Source organism: Ixodes scapularis, unplaced genomic scaffold, assembly GCF_016920785.2.
Source record: "Ixodes scapularis isolate PalLabHiFi unplaced genomic scaffold, ASM1692078v2 PGA_scaffold1__304_contigs__length_218370807, whole genome shotgun sequence".
Taxonomy (NCBI): domain Eukaryota; kingdom Metazoa; phylum Arthropoda; class Arachnida; order Ixodida; family Ixodidae; genus Ixodes; species Ixodes scapularis.
The window spans coordinates 117490620-117511286 of NW_024609846.1; the positions used below are offsets into that span (position 1 = coordinate 117490620).

The 20667-nt window shown below is 47.6% G+C and overlaps 1 protein-coding gene across 1 annotated transcript in view; it reads left to right on the forward strand.

Moving 5' to 3' along the window:
* Window positions 1–20378, forward strand: part of LOC8050627 (sodium-dependent dopamine transporter) — a 71506-nt gene extending 51128 nt beyond the window's left edge. Inside the window, exons 7-12 of the mRNA XM_040206621.3 lie at window positions 9294–9406; window positions 10806–10934; window positions 12552–12651; window positions 16115–16215; window positions 18562–18729; window positions 20180–20378. Of these exons, the coding sequence (XP_040062555.2) occupies window positions 9294–9406; window positions 10806–10934; window positions 12552–12651; window positions 16115–16215; window positions 18562–18729; window positions 20180–20281 (713 nt within the window). The 3' untranslated portion in view covers window positions 20282–20378. The remainder of the gene's footprint in view (window positions 1–9293; window positions 9407–10805; window positions 10935–12551; window positions 12652–16114; window positions 16216–18561; window positions 18730–20179) is intronic.
* Window positions 20379–20667: the final 289 nt, after the last annotated feature.

The following is a 20667-nucleotide window of genomic DNA, read 5'->3' on the forward strand; positions in this document are numbered from 1 at the left end:
GTCGCTCGGTTTCTGGATTTCTGGAAAACGTCGCTCATCGCCTTTGTCGTTTCCTCCCGTCGCTTTCATGCGGTTTGCCTCGTCGCGCGACTGACCGAACAACACCGAAGCGGCTCGCTGTCGCTTGTCTCGTCGCGCGCCAAATCGCTCACATGCGGTTTGTACTTAAAGGCGGGTAGGTGTGACGTCGAGTACCAGGCGGTTCTCCTCTGTGTTGCCGACCACTCCGGCACATGCGGTCCATCACCAAGCGAAAGAGCTCGACCGGGCTGGAAAATACTGCCGTCCGCTTAGGAAGAGATACGGCGAAAGTTCATCAATATGACTCTCGGGAGAATTCGAGCAAAAAGCATGTCACATGCTGAAAAAAACAAAAGGGCCGGGGGAGAGGGGGGGGGGGGGGGGGGGGGGTCAGCTGTAGAAACCAAGGGATATGCGGGAGTGTAAGAAGAAAGAAAGACCAAGGTGTTCTGAAACAAACTAATCAGACGTCGGTCTGATTGCACAAGTTGAAGAGGCAAGGAGCTTCAAGCGGAAACTAATGGTTCGATGTCTTTCTTTCTAAACAGAACACACCCAATGGGTTACGCAGTGGGTTTGAAACGCTCGCATTTCCAAGGCCGTTTTCCGTTATAGCGGAGCATAAGGGGAGTGATGTGGCAAGTAAACAACCAGAAAATCGGAAGCTGGATTTTTCTGGAGGGCATTTTTGAAATGAGTAGGAAACGGATTGGAGGCACAAATATGATTGCTTTTCGAAGTTTTCTATGGCACACCAGTGAGCTTCAGGTAAACATCTGAGAAAATAAAATGAAAGCGTTTCTTGAAACTGAGTCTTTCGAAGACGGGGCAATCCGTCAAACTGCTATCAAAATTGTGATTGAATAGCGATACTTCCAAGTTGCGAAACTTCTGCCTTTCGTAAAATCGCATTTCTTAGGTTTCGCAATTCGGCCGGAGCTCCCATCGCGCGTCCACACCTCACGAAGTAAAGGAAGACAACACGCTTCAGACATTGTTCAGCTTTTTTTTTTGTTTAGTCCATAAGACGGAAACAAAGAGGGAAATCAGGCAGACACATTTTGCGAGGCTTCAGTTTACTTTTCTGCAAACTAAAGAGTTTTCGTGCAGTTAAGGGCATCGTAGAAGTAAACTCTCTAGCGGCGGGACTTCGTCCCGAACAGAACACTTATTATACTGCCGAAAATAATGGAACCTATAAATTCGCTCATAATGTATTATTTATAATATTCTGCGTTGCGGATTGGTTGAACTTCGACAAGACCTGGAGGACGGTAGAGATGGTAGCCACGTGAAGGTTACTAAAATTGCGACTTCAAACTCAGTCACCAAGAAAAGCAAAATTATTAATTCACTCCAGAGCACCCTAATTAAACCTCCTCCAATAACCGGAAAAGCAAACCTCGCTGCTGGCAACAACGGCGGCTTCTGCGAGGTTGGCTGAAAAGGTAGGTTGGCAAATTGCCTTGCAGTTGCTGCCAACACACACTGGAATTTTAGGCAATGGGATAGTTGATGCCCTTGCGAACCAGGGCACACAGACTTCACTCGCACACGATCGCCATTCGGCGGTATAATGAAGCACGTGGCTTCATTCGGGTATATTGCCTAAAGCGCCACACTCACCGAGGGCTTAGCGGACAGTCATCCTTTCCCTGAAATTCCTGGAAAGCTTTCAAGGAATGAGGTGGCCTGATTACATCGCTTGGGGTCGAATGGCGCCAACACCTGAGCCACTCTTTACAAATTGCGAAGGGTCAACGATCCCAACTGCCATTACTTCGAGGAAAGAGGAGATATTAGACACGTGCTTCTTTCCTGCTCGGAGTATGCAGACGAGAGGAATGGCCTCTGCAATTGGTACGCACTTAGTGGTCTTCCCTACTCGACTTTCGAATATCTTTTTTCCAACTGCACCGCGCGGATCTGAGGACAGAAGGTTCGAAACAAATCCTGAAGTTCCTTTGGAAGACGGGTACTGATGGAGCGTCCGTGAAGGAACGTCCTGAACAAGAAGCCAAATTAATTGTATCCGTTTGAAGACTATGTTGTCCCAGATTAGCAAGTCACGAAGGCTGTACAGGCTGAACTATTCCTTTATAGCAGCACCAACATCTGAGCGACTTGGTCGAGGCAACCTACATAGCAGCATGGCGTCGTATGGCGAACGCGGCGAACGTTCCAGAACTGGCACCCCCAAAGTTGCCAGGCACAAAGTTACTTGAGCCGAGCACCACATTTCTCCCACAATTAATTGTGATGCCCGCCCCGAGTTCCAGTTCACACCAGCAACGAATAGCGGCCGGGAGGACGATGCACTCTTGCTGGGTACCGACGTAGTGGTGTCATGGCTGCTTGCCCTTCTGTGTTGCCATAAACCTGTGTGCTTATTTTTATTGCTGGTTAAACTGGGCTTGGCAGCTCCGAAGGCCGTGGTAAAACATCAACCCTGCCTTCCTGCACAGGAAATGGTGTATCTTCGTCTTGGTCAGCATCGGGCCGGATGTGGTCTTGGTGACGACGCCAAGTGACAGTGCCATAGTCCTGTTCTACCTGCAGCTTGTAAAAGACGGGCCGACTCCTCGACAGGATGGTAGCCTTCAACCACTTTTCCCCGATCGGCAACTCAACGCGCGAACTTGATCGCTTACCGGGAACTCCCGCGCTCGGAAGCTTCCATGCGTCATCTTACGGAACTGATGTCTGGCCACGTTGGATTCCACGGACGGCTTGACAGTATCCAACATTGTTCGGAGACATCTCCCCAACAGCAAAACAGTTGGTGGCTTTCCAGTTGTTCAATGTGGTACGTTGCAAACGCAGCGAACTTAGTATAAACTTGTACAATGTTTGTTGCATGCACTCGGAGGCCACTTCCTTGCGCAAAGCTGCCTTGAGGGCTTGCCCGAATCTCTCTGCTAACCCGTTATTGCTTCGGTGATACGGTGCTGTCAGCACATGGCGCGTTCTACTACTTTTAAAAAATCTTTGAACTCTTGCGGCTTGAACTAAGTGCCATTGTCCGAAACCAAAATCTCCGGGCTTGCAAAACGTGAAAACAGCTCTTGCAGCTTTTCACTCGTGCTGAACAATGCTGCCGACTGCGTTACAAAGACCTCGGGCCACTTGGGGTGAGCGTCCACGACTCCTAAGAGCATTTTTTCTCCAAAGTGTTCAGCGTACTCAATGTCGACACGCTGCCACGGCTTCGCAGAGCAAGCCCAAGGATGCAACGGTGCCCGAATTGGCAGGTGACGCTGCTGTTGACACTGTTCATATGCTTTCACGTGGACTTCAACATCACTGTCCACCGACGGCCACCAGATGTAACCCCTCACTAGTTCCTTGGCACGTGCAGCCCATGGGTGCCCTTCGTGGGTTTCTTCCAGCTTCAAACTTCGTAACTTCTACCGCACTACGACTCTCAGTCCCAACATGAGGCAGCCTTGGTGTGCTGGCAGGACAGTGTAACGCTGCAAGAACGGTTTCAGCGATTGATTTGCCACGTAAGATGGCCAGCCCTTCTTGACGTATTTCAACACTCGACTGAGCAGAGGGTCCCGTGCCGTCTTTCTTACAATGTCTCGACTGCATACTGGCAAGGAGAGCAAACATAGCGAACAAAAAGTATCCTCCTCCTCTTCGAGCGCGTTCACCCGTTGTCTAGAAAAACAGTCTGCTCCTGAATTTTCTGCTGAGCGCTTGAACACCAAATAGTAATTTCGACAGCGTCACTGCCAACGTTTACAGTCTAGCTGCTACCAGAGCCGGAATGTTTGGACAGAAGACTGGTAGTCTTCTGTCCAAACATGGTTTGAAGCTGTTCGTGGTGTGTCACGAACTTGCGACCATAAAGGTAAAAGTGGATCTTCTTTGCTCCAAAGAGCCAAGCCAAGTCCTCCTTCTCTAGTTGACTGTATCCTTTTTCTGCTGAAGTGAGGGCACGACATGCGTATGCCACCGGTCGAGCAGTTCCATATTCCGCAATGTGAGACAAGACCGCCCCCACGTCATAGGATGATGCATCACACGCCTGCTGCAATGGTGCCTTTGGGTCCATAATGCGCAAGCACCCTCGAAGAGGCGAGAAGCTCATTGACTTTCTTGAATGTATTTTCATACTCCTGGTCCCAAGACCACTGAGGATCTTCGCGAAGTAGCCTGTAGAGGGGTCCCATTACTGTAGCAAGCTGTGGCACGAACTCGCCGTATTAGTACACAGCTCCCAGGGTCGGTATCAGTTGATGCCCGTACGCAAGCGCTGGTGCACTCACGATGGCAGCCACCTTCTTATCCGCCGTGTGAATCCCTTCAGGACATATCACATGCCCCAGGTACTGGAAATGGCCTTGGAAGAAGCAACATTCCTCACGCTCCATGCGAACACCCCCAATCAGCAAACCTCTTGAACACCTCCTCCAAGCTTTGAAAATGCTCCTCTTGAGTTTTGCCTGTGACTAAAACATCGTCCAGGTAGGAGATCCTCCACGGATTCCTTCCAACACGTTGTCCATGACACCTTGAGAAATGGAAGGAGCCGGTGCAATTCCGAACGGCAGACTGTTCATCGGGTACAAGCCCCGGTGTGTCGTTATCGTCAGGAGCTTCCGGGAATCTTCGTGCATGGCAATCTGTTGATAAGGTCTATTGAGGTCAATCTTGAAAAACTCTGACCACCAGCCAGCACCGAGAAAAGTTTATCCACTCTTGGCAACTGGTAGTGCTCGACGTTCAAGACCGGGTTCAGTGTGGTTTTATAATCCCCACACAACCTTATGGAGCCATCCTTCTTTGGCAGTGGAACCAGTGGAGTTAGGAACTCGCTACTAGTTGGTGTGATGACCCCAGGGCATCTAGCTTTGTCAGTTCTTTCTCACTTCTGGCACTAATGCAAAAGGCAAACTTCTAGCTTTCGGTAACTTGAGCTGGCCTCCTCCTTTCAAAAACAACCTTTCCTCTACTCCCAAAGTCTTTCACAATTCGTCCCCGAAGATTTCATGATACTTGCGCAGAATCTCCTGCAGCCTGTCAACATGGGATGTTGACTGCCCTTGCTTGCTTCCGTGAAGCTTGTCTAACCGTAGCTCTTGCAGCCACTCTCGCCCAAGTGGGTGGACCGGGCTAGTGTAGCACATACAAAGACAGAAGCTTTGTCTGCATGTTATGTGGCGCATCGATGTCGATAACTCCGCGGGTTAACGTTTCACCGGTGTACGTTCGCAACCGAGGTGACGTCTGCCTCAACTTTGTTTGAGCAAACTTGTCGCGGTACTGCTTCTTTGAAATCACAGAAACCGCCGCTCCAGTATGAAGTTTCGTTGTCAACAGAGACTTTTGTACTAGGACTTCCTCCTTGAGAGGTTGATATGATGTTGCCGTCATGCTTTTGACAGCAACGTTTCCGGTTCCCTCTTCCGCCGAAAACGACTTGAGCAGTTTTTTCTTCCCTCGTGGTTTTTATTTTTCTCGCAACGGTGCGGCAGACACGATGAATGTGCCCGACCTTTTTGCACTAAAAACAACCGTCTCGCTCTGAGGACAAGCACTTCTAATATGCTTGTTTTGATTCGCACCTATTACAGAACCCTCCTCGCGTTTTGGGATCCTCTTTGTGGATTTGCAACTTTTGAACGCCGGCACTCTCGCCCTGCATGCCGCTGGTACCGGAGCCATGTATCTCGGAGGCACTTCTTATAGCCGAGTCCTGCGCTGTTGCTCGGTCAACTGCTTTCTGAAATGTGGCGTTTTATCCTCCGCGAAGAGTGCTTGCTGAATGTCCACACGCCGCAACCCGCACACAAAACGGTCACGGAATGACTCATCCAGGGAAGCGCCAAACTCGCACGTCTCAGCGAGCTTCCGTAACGCAGCAACGAATTGCGCAATAGACTCTATTTTCTTGCCCGCGGCGGTGAAACCTTGCCCGCTCTGCGATGATTGAAGGTTTCGGTCCCAGGTGGTTTCGCAGCAACTATGTCAGCTCCGCAAGGGACTTTGTTGCAGGTAACGATGGGGGTGTCAACGATTTGAGGAGGTTGTACGTCGTAGGCCTATCTAGGCTTAAGAAGGCGTCCACCTTGTTGATGTCCGGCACCCGATTTACCTTCAGAAACGACGTCAGTCTCTCCCCGTACGCAGACCGGGAACCTAGAGAAAAGTCGAAATGTTCCACGTGCCCAAACCTGGCCATGGTTTCCTCGTCGTTGGCTGCGTTGTTGACCTCTTCGGTGGCTTAGGTCGTCGCCGTCACACCATTCGGCGTCTCGCTAACCTTTCCGGAACTCTCGTAGATCCGTTCGTCGGTCAGCGCCGAACCATCCTCGTCGCCACATTATGTTGTGGTCCCAGATTAATGACTCACGAATGCCGTGCAGGCTGAACTGTTCCTTCATAACAGCACCAACATATGAGTGACTTGCTCGAGACAACCCACATTGCAGCATGGCGTCGCATGACAAACGCGGCGAACGTTCCAGAACTGGCGCCCCCAAAGTTTCCAGATACACAGGTACTTGAGCCAAACACATGAGACTATTACCCTTAACTTTACACTATACCAATATTTCGAACCCCCTGCTAAATGTCCACCCTACATCTTTTAACCATACTCAGTTTCCCCACCCCTGGCCGGGTAGCGATTTGCCCCATAAAAGCGGGCCATACATCTCCCGGCTGTCCCCCTTTTCTGTCAGGCCACACCAAACAAACAAACAAACAGACAGCATATCAGGCCAAAACCAATTCGGTGGAATCTTTGATTGATGTGCACTTTTGGGTGAGCAGCTAAAAAAATGTAAAAATGCACCTTACAAAAAAAAAGGGGGGGGGGATCTTTTTTTCTTGTTTTAGTGAGAACCGTTTTTGTTTTTTTGTTTTCTTATGAAGGACCGTTTTTTTTTTTCTTTCTGTGGAGAGCAAGTCGTCTGCTTCTTGCGCAGCAGTGTCGCTGACGTCAGAACGACACCGAGCTCTGATTGGCTTTGATTGAAAGGATGGTGACGAGACCTCAATGCTGGAGGCCTTGAGGTCTACCCACCTTTCTTTCAATCAGCCAATTACAGCTCGGCTTCTTACGTCATCGCAGCCCCTGTGCAAGAAGCCGCTCTGCATTCTAAGAACTCGTTCACGCTGGTCGTCATGTTGTTTTTCCTACTGAATCGATCACTGGAAACAACGAGTGAAGCACGCCACTGGTCTTCCTTAAAATGAGGAATGGCGTTCCGAGCATTATCGTCTTATTATCGTTACATAGCCAATAAGGCTGAGGCATCAGCCAATAAGGACGCCGAAGAACGAATCACGAAGAAAGAAACCTGAACATGATAAACCACGCCCTGCGTTTTGTAAGTTGTCAGTGACTGGCTCCGATTGGAAGGATAGTGGGTAGACCTCAAGGCATCCAGCATTGAGGTCCACTCACCGTCCCTTCATCAGAGAGAATCAAAACTCGGCATTCTGACGTCGCCGCAACCCCTGCGCAAGAAGCAGACGAGCTTGCGCTTCGCATACGGCTAGAAACTGAAGGAGAGGAGGACACGAGAGCGCGCGGCAACGTTGGAACTCCGAGTTCTGGTTGCAATGATTAGTGGGTAGACGCAAAGCCAGAGCTGCCTTTGTCTCTACTCATTGTTCGAGCGCACTCGAACGCCAAACGCCGCATTCAGCGTTCGGCGTTTGCGTTCGAACGCGTTCGAGCAGGGAGTAAAGACAAAGGCGTCTAGCTTTGCCTCTATCCACTGATCATGCCAACCGGAGATCGGTGCTCTGGCGTCCCCGCGCCCTCTCGTTTCCTCCTCTCCTTCCTAGGCCGCCGCCATGTTGCTGATGCTGATGCTGATGCTGCTGGTGCGACTCTCGCACCTTCTATCAGCTAGAAATTTTCTGCCACTCTCTGGGACTGTGAAGACCCGCTCAGCGCGGTTCTCTACCAACGCTTTTGCGGTTTTGCATTCGACGTTTTCTCGCCTCTCTTGAAAGTTTCCACTTAATTTTTTTATCCGTGCTGCGTACCCTTTTTGTGTTATCTTCCATTGTGAGAAATAAGGCTGGTAAGTGCCTGCCATTCAAGCTTTTCTGCTCGACATTCACGGAAAACGAAGGAGTTGAAGGACGTCGAACGACCCTCGACGCGATTTTCCGAACATTGTTCTCCTCCCTCCCAGAGATAATCCGCGTAGAATCCTCAATCATCTCCAAAAATAGTTGTCCGGGTTGGGGTGAGAAACGGGTCAGTCGCGTTTGTTTCTTTGCCTTGGTGGGGTTGTGAAAAAGGAAGCTCTCCCCAAAACGAAGTCATCTCGGATTCCATCCGATCGTAAATATGTAACTGTCGTCGACTGTGACTGTGTTATTTGAGATCTTCCTCAAATAAATTCTTTTCGGATAATGCTGCATCGTGTGGTACGTACGATATACTGTTCGAATGTTAACACTTCCTGTTCATCCGTAAACACGTTATTTGTGAGCGTGAAAAATGCATGCCTTTCGGCCCTCTTCTGTTGCAATTTATTTTTGACAGCAAAGCGCTTTGTCGTTTCACATGCGGCGAATCCCGCGGCACCGTCAAAACTTATCGTAAGAAAAAAAAAAACAACTAGAACTGTATACATTCCAGTCGCATTCGTTCTGTCGCGCGCGTACCCAACAGAAATAGTTAACAGTCTTTTTTGTTTTGTTTTTTTGCGTGTTTTTTTTTTAATGTGGCACAATGCTTTCTCAATGTCCCCGTGAAAATACATGTACCATGAAACACAAAATATAGCGGGAAAAGACAAGAATTTAGCCGCCAGCAGCGTTTGAAACTGCGCCTATTGAAATCACAGTCCACTCGGTTAGGGTTAGGAGGGACGCCGGTGAGAGTCTAGCCTCAAACTCAGTGACTGGGCTCGAAAACGGTTTGTTGCCCCTGGGGTCGAGCGTTTTTTTTTTTTTTTTTTGGAAAGGTGTATAGACAGTACATATCTGATCACGAGATTATCCCGGCGGCCGGTAAGCCTAATGCGCCGCCGTCACAGACTGCTCGTACATAATACAGAAGACGATGTGTTCGCTGGAGACACGATGGCAGGAGTACCTGCGGAGAGGCTTCTCGCGTAGCCTCACGCACGTTGAAATGACGTCTGCTTCGTACGTATATAGAACATGTCTGCAGGCAGTTTTTGTAGGATCAATGGGACCAGTCGTGCAAGAAAGAAACAGGCTTCAGATGCAGAAAGGTCTTCTTGCACGGTGTATTCTCAGTGTCACTGTGGCTTAGTGATGGTTTTGGACAGGGCCCGGCCTGGTGTTCATCGTGTACCCGGAGGCCATCGCCGCCATGCCTGGATCCACTTTCTGGGCTATCATCTTTTTCCTCATGCTGCTCACACTCGGACTGGACAGCTCGGTGAGGTCTCCCCCTCATCTCCTTACATGGCAGAAAAGGAAGAAAAAGCGGGGGGATTTGCGTATTTGTTTTTCTAAGGGCGAGTGAAATCGCTACACTATAAAAAAAAAAAAAAAAAGAAGAAAAAAAAAAAAACGACGGTCATTGTTATCTACCCAGAGAACTGGAGAAACACCGATAATGTCTGGATGTGACCTTGCGCATGACGCTTTACATGCTCATGTCGTGCTCGGTGTTACATTATACCTCTTAGTTTTAAAAGTTTAAGCTGAGATCTCGACGATTCATGGAGTGCTTTGTTGGAAACGTGACGCAGGGTCATTTATCTTATTGTACGTACGTACAAGCGGCACGAACAGTTTTTTTTGTTTATTTTTTATTCGTGTAATAATTTATTTGTGGGGCTATCAACGATTGAATTAAAATCGGATCATTGCTGTCCGTTATAGTTGTGGAAAATGTTACAACCATAGAACTAAATATTAAAATCGCTTTTGTTTTCTCTTTCAGCATAAATAAATAACGAATGCAGCCAAAATTCGCACAGCGAACAGATGAAACAGTATTACAGGCTATTTTAATTGCCATGTCGTTTTTGTTTGTAAACCCAAAAAATAAAAAAAGAAGCAAATCTAGGGTTTGCTTTTGATATATTAATCAGAAGTTTATGCAGTGTGTTACCCTATTTTTGATTGATTCCCACCACTGTTTAATCGAAAGGAAGGTTTTACGTTTTTGAGATGCGATTGAGGTTAGTGCGTTGTACATCTGGTGTCGGCCATATCTGGCGCTGTAAGGACGATGCAACAATTTTTACTTCGAAAGAATGAGCATTTTTAATTTTTACATTGTATATATTACCGCAAGAAATGAAGAAACCGCCTCATTCTTTTGAAATATTGCAATAATCTTGCGTATAATAGCCAAGCAAAGAACGGAAATATTTAGCGATTTGCAGCCGCGAGTTGCGGCCATGGGAACTACGGCGTACACCAGCTGGGTGCATTATAATAAGTTGACAAGATGAGAAATTTTGTGCTCAATTAAGGGCTCTATTTGATCAATATTGTCATTTCAACATGAATAAATATGTGAAAGGCCTCATATCATCCACACAACTGTAGTATATTCAGTTTTAATGGCGCCACCTGCCCGAAGTCAACAAAGTCGTTCCTCTCTTCGGAAGACGGCGCAAGAGTTGAGAGCGGTTAAGAAGCGCTCAAACTTCAATTTCTTGACATAAAAACAATTAAAAAAAAAAAAAAAACTAACACGCGCAGGCAAATTTGGTTTTTAGCTCTTTACTTCAGATACGACAGAGAACTGCCACAAGTATTTGAGGGAAGTCCAAAAATTGTTGCACGGTCCCTTTTCATGCCGACCGGGTTGACCGGCGCAGTTCGGGGGCTCCGAGGCCATCATCACGGGCTTCAGTGACGAATACCCCTTCGTCAAGAGGAACAGGGAGCTCTTCGTCGCCGGCCTCTTCACGCTCTACTTCATCATCGGGCTCGCCAGCTGCACCCAGGTAACATATCCCGAGGACGCCTTTCGGCTAACCGAAGTCACCTACCGGCCAGACCTCCTGGACAACAAGCCGACGTTCTGGACTAGTGACGTCAGTCACTAATCCAGAACGTCGGCTTTGTGACGGCGGTGTTCCGCATTCGAACGCGTTCGACGAGTGCAGTGGAGCCAAAGGCGGCTAGCTTTATGCCTACCCACTATTCATTGCAACCATAACTCGGCGTTTCGACGTCTCCGCGTGCTCTCGTCTTCTGGTCTTCCTCGGTATCTTGGCGTATACAGATATGAAACGAACGCGATTTCTTTTCACAAGTTCTGTGCACCGATATTAGAGGCATGCTGGTATGAAAATACAACTCAAATTAGTTGTTCGCAAGTTCACTCGCGCGAAGTAAAGTAAGCAGATTCTGTACCCTATGAACTTGTGCCTTTGCCAACCAGAACGCTGCGCAGAACAGATGAAATAGAATATTCTATCGAAATGTGAAATAGAAACATCCCCGTTGCGAATTCTAGCCATACTGTACATTTTGGCTCCGTGATATTTTACTTCATTTAATTTTATTTTATTTAACTCCTTCAAGTCACCCATTTCTGTGCTTTACATAAGAGGGGCGTACACAAAGTCAAGAAGAATCAGTTGCACACATATGCTACAGAATCTGGTCACGTCATATGTTTTAAGCGCATCTCTGAAATAATTTGTGTTAAGTATAGTAACAATGCTATCATGCAGCCCGTTCCACAATGGGGTTGAAAGTTGCAATAGTGAATACATAGTAAAGGTTAGTTCACGGAGTAGCTAGGGCAAGCTTACAACGGTTACCTGTTTGCGGGTAAATGTGGCACGCGGGTTTATAATATTGTTGCTTGATCGATTGGGGGGATGATAATACAATCGGTAGCATTAACAGACCCGAACACGTTTTACGGTACTGTAAATTTCTTGGACGCTGCTTTCTCGTTTGAAGTCTATAAGGCGCGCAGCTTTATTCTGTATAGATTCAAGCATACCTATTAGGAATGACTGATAAGGGGTCCACACTGATGAAGCGAATTCCAACTGTGATTTGACAAGAGCGTTAAAGGCAATTAACTTTGTATCTTGAGAAGCGAATTTTAAATGTCTACCTGTTCTTAATTCAGTTCTCAACATTTTCTAAATCAATAAATTTAAGAAAAAGCTTTCCGTTTTTGGTGACATTACGCCCCTTTGATAAAAGAGTTCAAGAGGTTTCATCGGTAATGAAGGGACGAATCAGGCTTCTAAAGCACTTTGGGAGTACATGTAACTGGAGATCAGGGCACCTAGGTCGGATATTTACATATGCGTTTTAAGATGTCAGGAAAGTAACGCATTGGCGTCTGATTGCTGGAGGCCAATTGCCTCCACCAATCAAACGCCAATATATCGATTCCGTGACATTTTAGAATGTACGTGTAAATGTCTAACCTAGCCCTCCCGTGTTCCGATTTCCGTCAACAGATAATAGAAGGGTGTGTCCTGTTTGGCGTTTGTTACATGCGCCTTGCCGTCGGAGCCAGCCTTCATCTCAATAATATTTTCTGACAGCGTCTAACCAATTTATTATGTGCTATGAATTTGTATTGTCTCCAGGGAGGCGTGTACGTGGTGAACATGCTCGACCGGTATGCTGCCAGCTACTCCATCCTGATCGCCGTGTTCTTTGAGGCTGTGGCTGTCTCCTGGATTTATGGTACGTCCAATTTGTTGCGTGAATATTTACATATAGCATGAGGTCAGCCTGCATATAAAACACATGACGTCTTATATTGCCACTATCATAAAATAGCGATTAGACGCCCACCCTTACAGAAGCGGCAAAAGGTAAATATATGAGTCGGGCGATCTTTCGGGAAAAATTGGGGGAAAAAAAGGGGGGGGGGGGGGTGCGTCCGTTCAGTATTTTAAGGCTGGTTCACACATTTGTTTTTTTTTCGACAGCGTTGCAAACTCTCGTGACCTTTTATGACGAGAGAACACGCTGGCATAGTGGCGCCATCTATTGGATAATTCTGAAACATTTCCGATCTGCAGGATACTCGAAAACCTTCGGTAGACCCGAAGATTTTAAAGTATCTGCGACATTGAATCTACGCACTATTTATGAGAAATCATTACTTATAACATCTTAGAATTCATCAAGCCCGTGATGAAACAATAATGCGCAAAAAATATATATGCAGATCGGAAGAGTTTAAGGGCTACCCGATAGATGGCGCCAGCGTGCTTCTGTCCAAAGTAGGGCTCCTCAATTGAAGAGACGGTTCATCTCAAACTACGGGAAGCATTCGCAATTTAATGGCGGACGCCTCCTCCGCAGATTGGTCGGAAGTGCGCATGCGCTGCGTTTTCGCGAGGCGAGGAGGAAAGCAGGCGGAAGCGTTTGCAGACTATCAACGCTTTCGGCGCCTTCTCGCAGCTCGTGTTGAAAGCGCGGCTCATGAACCATGTGATTCCGGTCGAACACTTGGACACTCTTTGTAATACAGGCCCTCTAGACCTAGGCGGTCACAACAGGTTGCAACGCAGATGAGCATCGAACGCAAATGGATGGGGTATATAGGGACAGTTTAGCCGTGTGCAGTACAACTGCTGGCCAGAATTTGTAGCTAGCTTCACGCAGTAGTGATATACACACGTAGGTGCAACGACCGTTCATATTGGAGACGCGGAAGGTGTGGAAACCCACAATATTTGAGGCTTGAATGGGAGATTTCGCTTTTTGCAGTATAGACTTGCTGTGCATTAGAACACTCGACCATTGTAAGGTAAGTTATCTGCACGCGACGCTGTTTGGAACCGTTCACACACACGGAGTATGTTCTCCGTTCTTTAATAACTTATGTACCGTTTTCTATATATAAAAAAAATATAAAAAAAACTACGTTTATGCGCGCTTTTTCTTATGTGTTTCCTAAACTTGGCGGATGGCGGCAGACTCATCGCGAAACGCTGTGCTTTGGTGGTTTAATTTTTTTATGTCCATTTTTGCTACATCAGCAGGACACGGGAGCAATTTTAAATTATTAAAGGCCACAAGCAACTATCAGCAGACTTCTTTATAATAAAGGCAATGCATGCCCTCTTTTTTTCTTCTTAGGAGGCTAACAGTTATCCAAAAATACGGATGATGAAACGCAAACTTGTAATAAGGCGATAACGGTTTCTAACGGGCTTTTTGACACACGCCCTCGTTCTGAAGTCTTCGCAAATATATTAAGTATCGTTCGAATGAATACGTCAAGTTGTGACCGCAACCCATATGGCGGAAGAAAGCGATTCTTGAAACAAAACCACAATGTATCTCCTAACTCAAAATTCTTAAAATCACCCCTCCCACACACACACACACACACACACACACACAAAACAAAACAAAAACAAAGCAGAACAAAAAAGTGAAAGCCGTTTAGAACTCCCTGTAACGCCGAATTAGAGCGCAGCTCTTGAGGAGGAGGAGGGAAGGGTACTGAGGGGGGGGGGGTCACGTGACCTTGGGGGGGGGGGGGTGGTCGGTCCCCCCCTCCCCGAGGTTACCGAAGGCAGCCGAGATTCTCCCGTAGGAACCCGAGGTCCTCCCGAAGGAACCCGAGGTCCTTGGGGGGGGGGGGGGGGGGGGTGCTCGCGGTTACGGCGACGGCGACGGCGACGGCGACGGCGACGGCGACACCGACGCCGTTCAAGCCGGAAACGGGTGCCTAAGAGCTGCGCTCTAAAAACGTTCATTTGATTTGAGGATGGAGGCTTCAAACCAGATAGCGTTGATCGGTTTCATACATCTCTTGTCGCAGACAAAGTGTAGTCATAAAATATATATCTTTATATAGGGATTCTCATAAATATTACATAAATTTAAATTGCGCACTTTGCACAATAATTCGCATGTTTATATTTTGACACCAAATAATTTTTGTATCAACACACGCAAGTTTTTTTTTTTTTTCACCAGTAGCGGAACGAAGCAGCAGTTCCCACACCTTAATACAGGATCCCAACTCTATTAAAGCGATAGCTAAAAGCAGCCGAACAGATCCGTTAAAATCATTGCATTTACTTTTAGTTTGCCTGATGCCACGGGGCGATATAATCAAATGAAAACTCGGTAGCGGGGCTGGTCTGCGTTTAAACAAGGCCAATTGGTGTCCGGAAGGAGCTTGCATAGAAGACAATTGCGTTGACTTTCGGAAGTGGCCCGTAGAACGGCGTATCCTTATAATAATTTAAGTATTGCTAATGCACAATGCGTTTTCGTATTACTATTTATACATTTATACATGAGGAGTATAGACACAAAGTGGAGACAGTGCACTAGGAAATTAAGAGGAAAGTTTTTAGGCTATGGTGGAGTTACGGAAGAGCAGGCCTCAGTTAAGAAGAAAGTTAAGGCCACAGAAAGAGATCGGTGGCTAGAGGGAATACAGACAAAGACTGCTCTGGAAAGCTATAGATTAAACAAAACAGATATTGCCAAAGAAAGCGTTTATGACAATTCTAGGGGAAGCTCATTGTTGTTTGAGGCAAGGACAGGTGTTTTGCGTACCAGGACATACAGAGCGAAATACCAGGAAATGGATACAGTGTACGCTGCTTGTGGAGAGGAGGACGAGACGGCTGAGCAGGCTGATACTCTGCTGTAAAGGGCTTCACCCTATGCCTACCGAAGAAAACATAGATTTAATAAAGTCATTGGGTTTTAGAGTCAGCGAAGGAAAAGTGGATTTCAAGACAGTAGAGATTGCCAAGCAAAGACTAAGTGAATGGTGGCAGAAAGCGAGAGAAGACTAGGTATTTTCTTATTAATTGATGGCAAGGATGTTTTATAACCTCACTTTCTTTTCAGTGCGGGGTGAATATAGTTTTCACATTTAAATATTCTATGCTTAAATGATAGAACAAAATGGCTAGGTGGCGTAAGCTACCGCCCGATCCATAGGGCTCAGCCGGATTCATCCATCCATCCATCTATCCTCTCATCCGTTGTCTGCCGCTCCACCTTTTCCATTTCGGCTGCCGCTTCTCGTGGCGATCTGCCAGGCTTTGCCAGTATATCGGAGGCAATGGCACCACTTTCTATACATGGGTGGAAGAGGATGCTAAACACACCAGTCGAAGTCGCGTTTCAGGCGCCGTATTTAACGTGCAGATGATTTGTGCAGGGATTCGCCGGTTCTCCGAGGACATCCAGGAGATGCTGGGCTTTCCCGTGGGCTGCTGGTGGAAGTTCTGCTGGGCCGTCGTGGCGCCTTTCTTTATCCTGGTACGACGACCTTTCGCTGGACACTCTCTTCACCTGCAGGCCATGCGCAGACAAGGCTGGCCGTTAGAACGAGAACTAGATGGTCAACCCAAAAAACATACAAAACAGCACTTTTTTTTTAACCTTTAGTTTGAAGGATCTGCTTGACTCAGGAGTAGGAGAAAACGATGTCGCTACTGCAAACGTAGAAAATACGGAACTTTTTTTTTTCTTCTCAGAAATAGGGATCAAGATTATGCAAAAGCTACGCACAGCTAGCATGGACCCTTTTGCTAATCGCCATCTGTGAGCTGCCATCTTTGTCTAGCACAGCTGTGAAACGCGTTTTGAGCATGCGCAGAAGCTCTCTTCTCCGGAATATCAAGCGCTGCGCATGCGTCTACGGTCCAGTGACTTGACATTCTTCAGTGCAGATTGTTGGGCTAGTTGGTACTGGGAATTTGACGTCATGATGGCGCTTAAGACGAGGACAAAAAGGAGACAGACAGCACGGAGCGCTACTTCAACTGTTTATTTTTGACCATTAGGGGGGGACATATATACACTCACACCGCTTCACCTCAGCCAATCCCGGGCCTCACCGTCGCTCGCAAAAACGCTATCTCTTTGTCTAACAGGTCAATGGAGGCAACGCTGACACACTGTGCTCCAGACTGTGCTCCAGACAGAGGAAACGGACTGTGCTCCAGACAGAGGAAACAGTCTGGAGCACAGTGTGTCAGCGTTGCCTCCATTGAACTGTTTGACAAAGACATAGCGTTTTTGAGAGCGACGTTGAGGCCCGAGATTGGCTGAGGTGAAGCGGTGTGAGTGTATATATGTCCCCCCCTATTGTTCCAAAATAAACAGTTGAAGTAGCGCTCCGTGCTGTCTGTCTCCCTTTTGTCCTCGTCTTAAGCGCCATCATGACGTCAAATTGACATTCTTCACCTGGGTGAAAAACGCTGGAAATGCGTTTACCTTTATAGCGCTCGTCACCCAGGCGAAGAATGCCGAGTCACTAGGCCAGTGATTTCCCTACACAACCCCTTGGGGAGAGGTGTATACCCCTTGTTTTTCTGAAGGCACCCTGTTACTTCGCTACGAGTCCTCTGCTCTCAATGCCCCCCCAATTATATTCCTGGGGAGACACCTGCACTATGCTGTGAGCCCCTCTGATCTCTATGGTTGCAGGCTGGATCGCGGATCGAGGCTTGTTTTGGCTGGGGTTGAGCGGCATCACCGACAGCCATCGCTTGACACCAGCTAATACATAGGACTGGAGAAACGGGGAAAAGTGCAATTTCTTACCTTAGTAGGTTGTTCTCTAGAATGAGCCTTTTATCGTATTTTCTGGAAATGGCAGTCAATATTCTGGGTGAAAAACATTAAAAGCGTTAGGTGTTTTTTTTTTCTTTTTAAAAAATGTTTTGTGGTTGAAGGCCGAGAATTGCGACTTTGTTGGGAGTAAATTGTGATGTGGTTCAATGTGACAAGGGTTCTTGAGAGTCAATGCGGAGTCATTCGTTATCTCGAGGTCATAAGAGCTTAGCAGACGATAAGTTAGAATGCATTTACTTTGGGCATTCGCATCGTTGCAAGCGTTTGTACAAAGTACCTTTTTTTTTTTTTGCAGTTAGCGTTTTTGGGACGAACTAAAACTCGGAACGAGTTATTCGTGTCATTTATTTAGAAATTGAAGCAAGCGACGCCGGCGCAGTCGGTTGCGCTCCGGCTCTTTTTTTTTTTTTTTTAATCGGTGTCCGATCGTTTGTTAAATACCGACTCTATCTCCAAACACCCAATATAATGATTGCAGTACATCATAATATCCTCGCCTTCGAGCACCGCGTACAAGCTTCAATATTCCTACTTTTGCATGTTTTTCCCATAGACTTTGCGTGTACTGCTCAGTGTCAAACAAATGGCCGCCGGTGGTGCCACCGACAGGCTCCTTATCCGCGATCCAGACACCCATGCGTGGCGTTTGATATCGCGCGGTAAAAAGAGCCATTGCACTAGGGGCGTCGGAACAGTGGGGGCAGGGGGAGGGGGAGGGGGGGCGACCGCCCCGTCCCCCCACAGACAGTTCAGAAATTTAATGGAAACAATACAGGGGAAGGGGCGAAACATCGCGCCCACCATTACCACCACAGATAGCGTCGTCCCCCCATCTCCTGGATAGTTCCGACTCCTCTGCCTTGCGAATGCTCCAAACACGTTTCACAGCCCACTAGAGACAAAAATAGCAGATCACAGAAGAACATTATTGGAATGGTCTGTAGCCCGAAGAGGCTTCAGAGTCATAAGAACTCTCTCGGGAATATCGTCATCGAAAATGCTCACACTGGCGGCTCCCGGTCGCAGATCATCATCGCCAGCGGCCTGGTGAACTACGAGCGACTGTCGTACAACGAGTACGTGTACCCGTGGGGCGCCGACGCGGTGGGCATCTGCGTGGCCGCCTCCTCCGTGCTCTGCATCCCGGCCTTTGCCCTCTGGAACCTCGTCAGGACCCCCGGCACCCTGGGGCAGGTACGACTGCACTCCTGCAGGGCGGAGGTTATCGGACGTCACACGACGCTGTTCTCGAGGCACCGAGCAAGAACCTGTCTCCGAGCGATACGGTACCTTTAAGAGCTGTAGTCGCACTGCTCAGACATCCTACGAAGGACGCGGTGTTCGCTCCAGATACGATGACAGATATGTCTGCGCCTTACGCATCTTGGGAGCATGTAGGCCTCATACACGCTTAGAACATGTCTGCAGACTGTTTTTGTATGACCAGTGTGAGGACCGTTGTACGTCCAAGAGGCACGCGTCAGGCAGTGCCTGCCCACTGTCTTTTGTATATGATGCCTGTGGGACCGCGGCTTTAAAGCCGGGGTCACACTGCTCATTCATTATACAAAAGATAGTCTGGAGACGTCACTCACCGCAAAATCCGTGGTTCGAATGCCGCGTGCCAAGCTTCCCCCTTGAAATCGTCGCCATGCGGCATTCGAAGCACGGATCTTGCGGTGACTCGCGTTCAATTTTGTATGCTCACTGTCTCTTGTATATTATATGAGCAGGGTGACCCCGGCTTTATATACACTCATTTAGGCTTTCAATAAAAACGCAAACGTGTTAAACATTTTCTTTTTTTTCTTTTTTTTTTTTTTTTTTGGGGGGGGGGGGGGTCACAAACAGTTGATGGGAAGGTCCGCCAGTGCAGTATAGAACAATCAATCAATTATTCTTATTCGCTTACGGAACATAAAAAGCAGAAGTTAACGCATCTGTATCAATAGCTTATTTGGCTAGACTTCGAGGACTACTAGCGTCATCACAAATAGTGGTAGACAACCGCACACCGACACGACGCTCATCCAGATCTGAACAAATCGGAGCGGTTATTCCAAAGAAAGCAAGCGGAAAAGGCTCGAAAGTGTTGGGCACTGGTTCCTAACTTCGCGGACGTTTTCAGTCACCCGTGACCTCCTGGCTGCAGGAGTTAAATGGTCTGCGATTGGAATAAAATTATTCACGCAACTGATATGCTGTTCACGATAATAATTATGCAAAACTAGTCACGTACAGTAGGTTACAGTGGGATGCTTCTTTCAAATTGTATTTAGTGTCTCAATTTTTTTCCTTTTAGGTGGAAAAATGCGTATCAGTCCAGTGACAACATGGTTTGTCAAAAACAGGTTGAGAACAAAATAGGACAATTCTGCAATCTCTCAGCTTGGCGCCCAACACCTCACAGTTTTCATTTTTACACCTGTGATGTTCAGAGAAAATTAGGCAACAAATTCGTGGGAGACGTTCTGGGCCATTCGCCAATATGTATATTCTAGAAGGTCACTCGCAATCGCGGTCGAATTGTCAACAAGTTTGCCGTTCAGATCACTCTAGAAATAGCCCTTTGACTTTATTATAGACAAGAAACAATTTGCTCTTTTGGGGTCACTACGCGACTTGACGACCGAAACCATTGCAGCGGCTCCGGCGCCTTACGACGCCGTGGCGAGACCTGGAGTGTGACTACAAGAAAGACCCTGACGTCCCCATCGCGTCGTCTCCCGCTCCGGCCCAGGTGTAACGCCTTCAGGGACGTAGTCGTCCTTACTTGCTGCCTGCGTGGACAGCCTCCCACGGCGTGGTCCACCATACTCATGACGTCACGCTTTCTTGTCGTGCCGCCGTTTCAAGCCCTTGACGTCACAGCCTATCCTTGCGGGCAGCTTCAGCGTTGCGGGACTTGAGCCTTTTTTTCTGATGTTGTAATGTTTCTCGTTGTTAGCATTCTTACCCTTGTTATTGTTCTACTCTACACGAGCCCTCAGGGTTGAACTTTTTTTAAGTTAGCAGAGCGCAAGCTGTGCACGTCACAGGGCGCCGAGCATCGAGCTGTGTGTCGCGGCGCTGTTGTGTATGGTGGTCGCCTCCTCTACGAGATAATGAACGGACTTTTATGTATCACCCGTA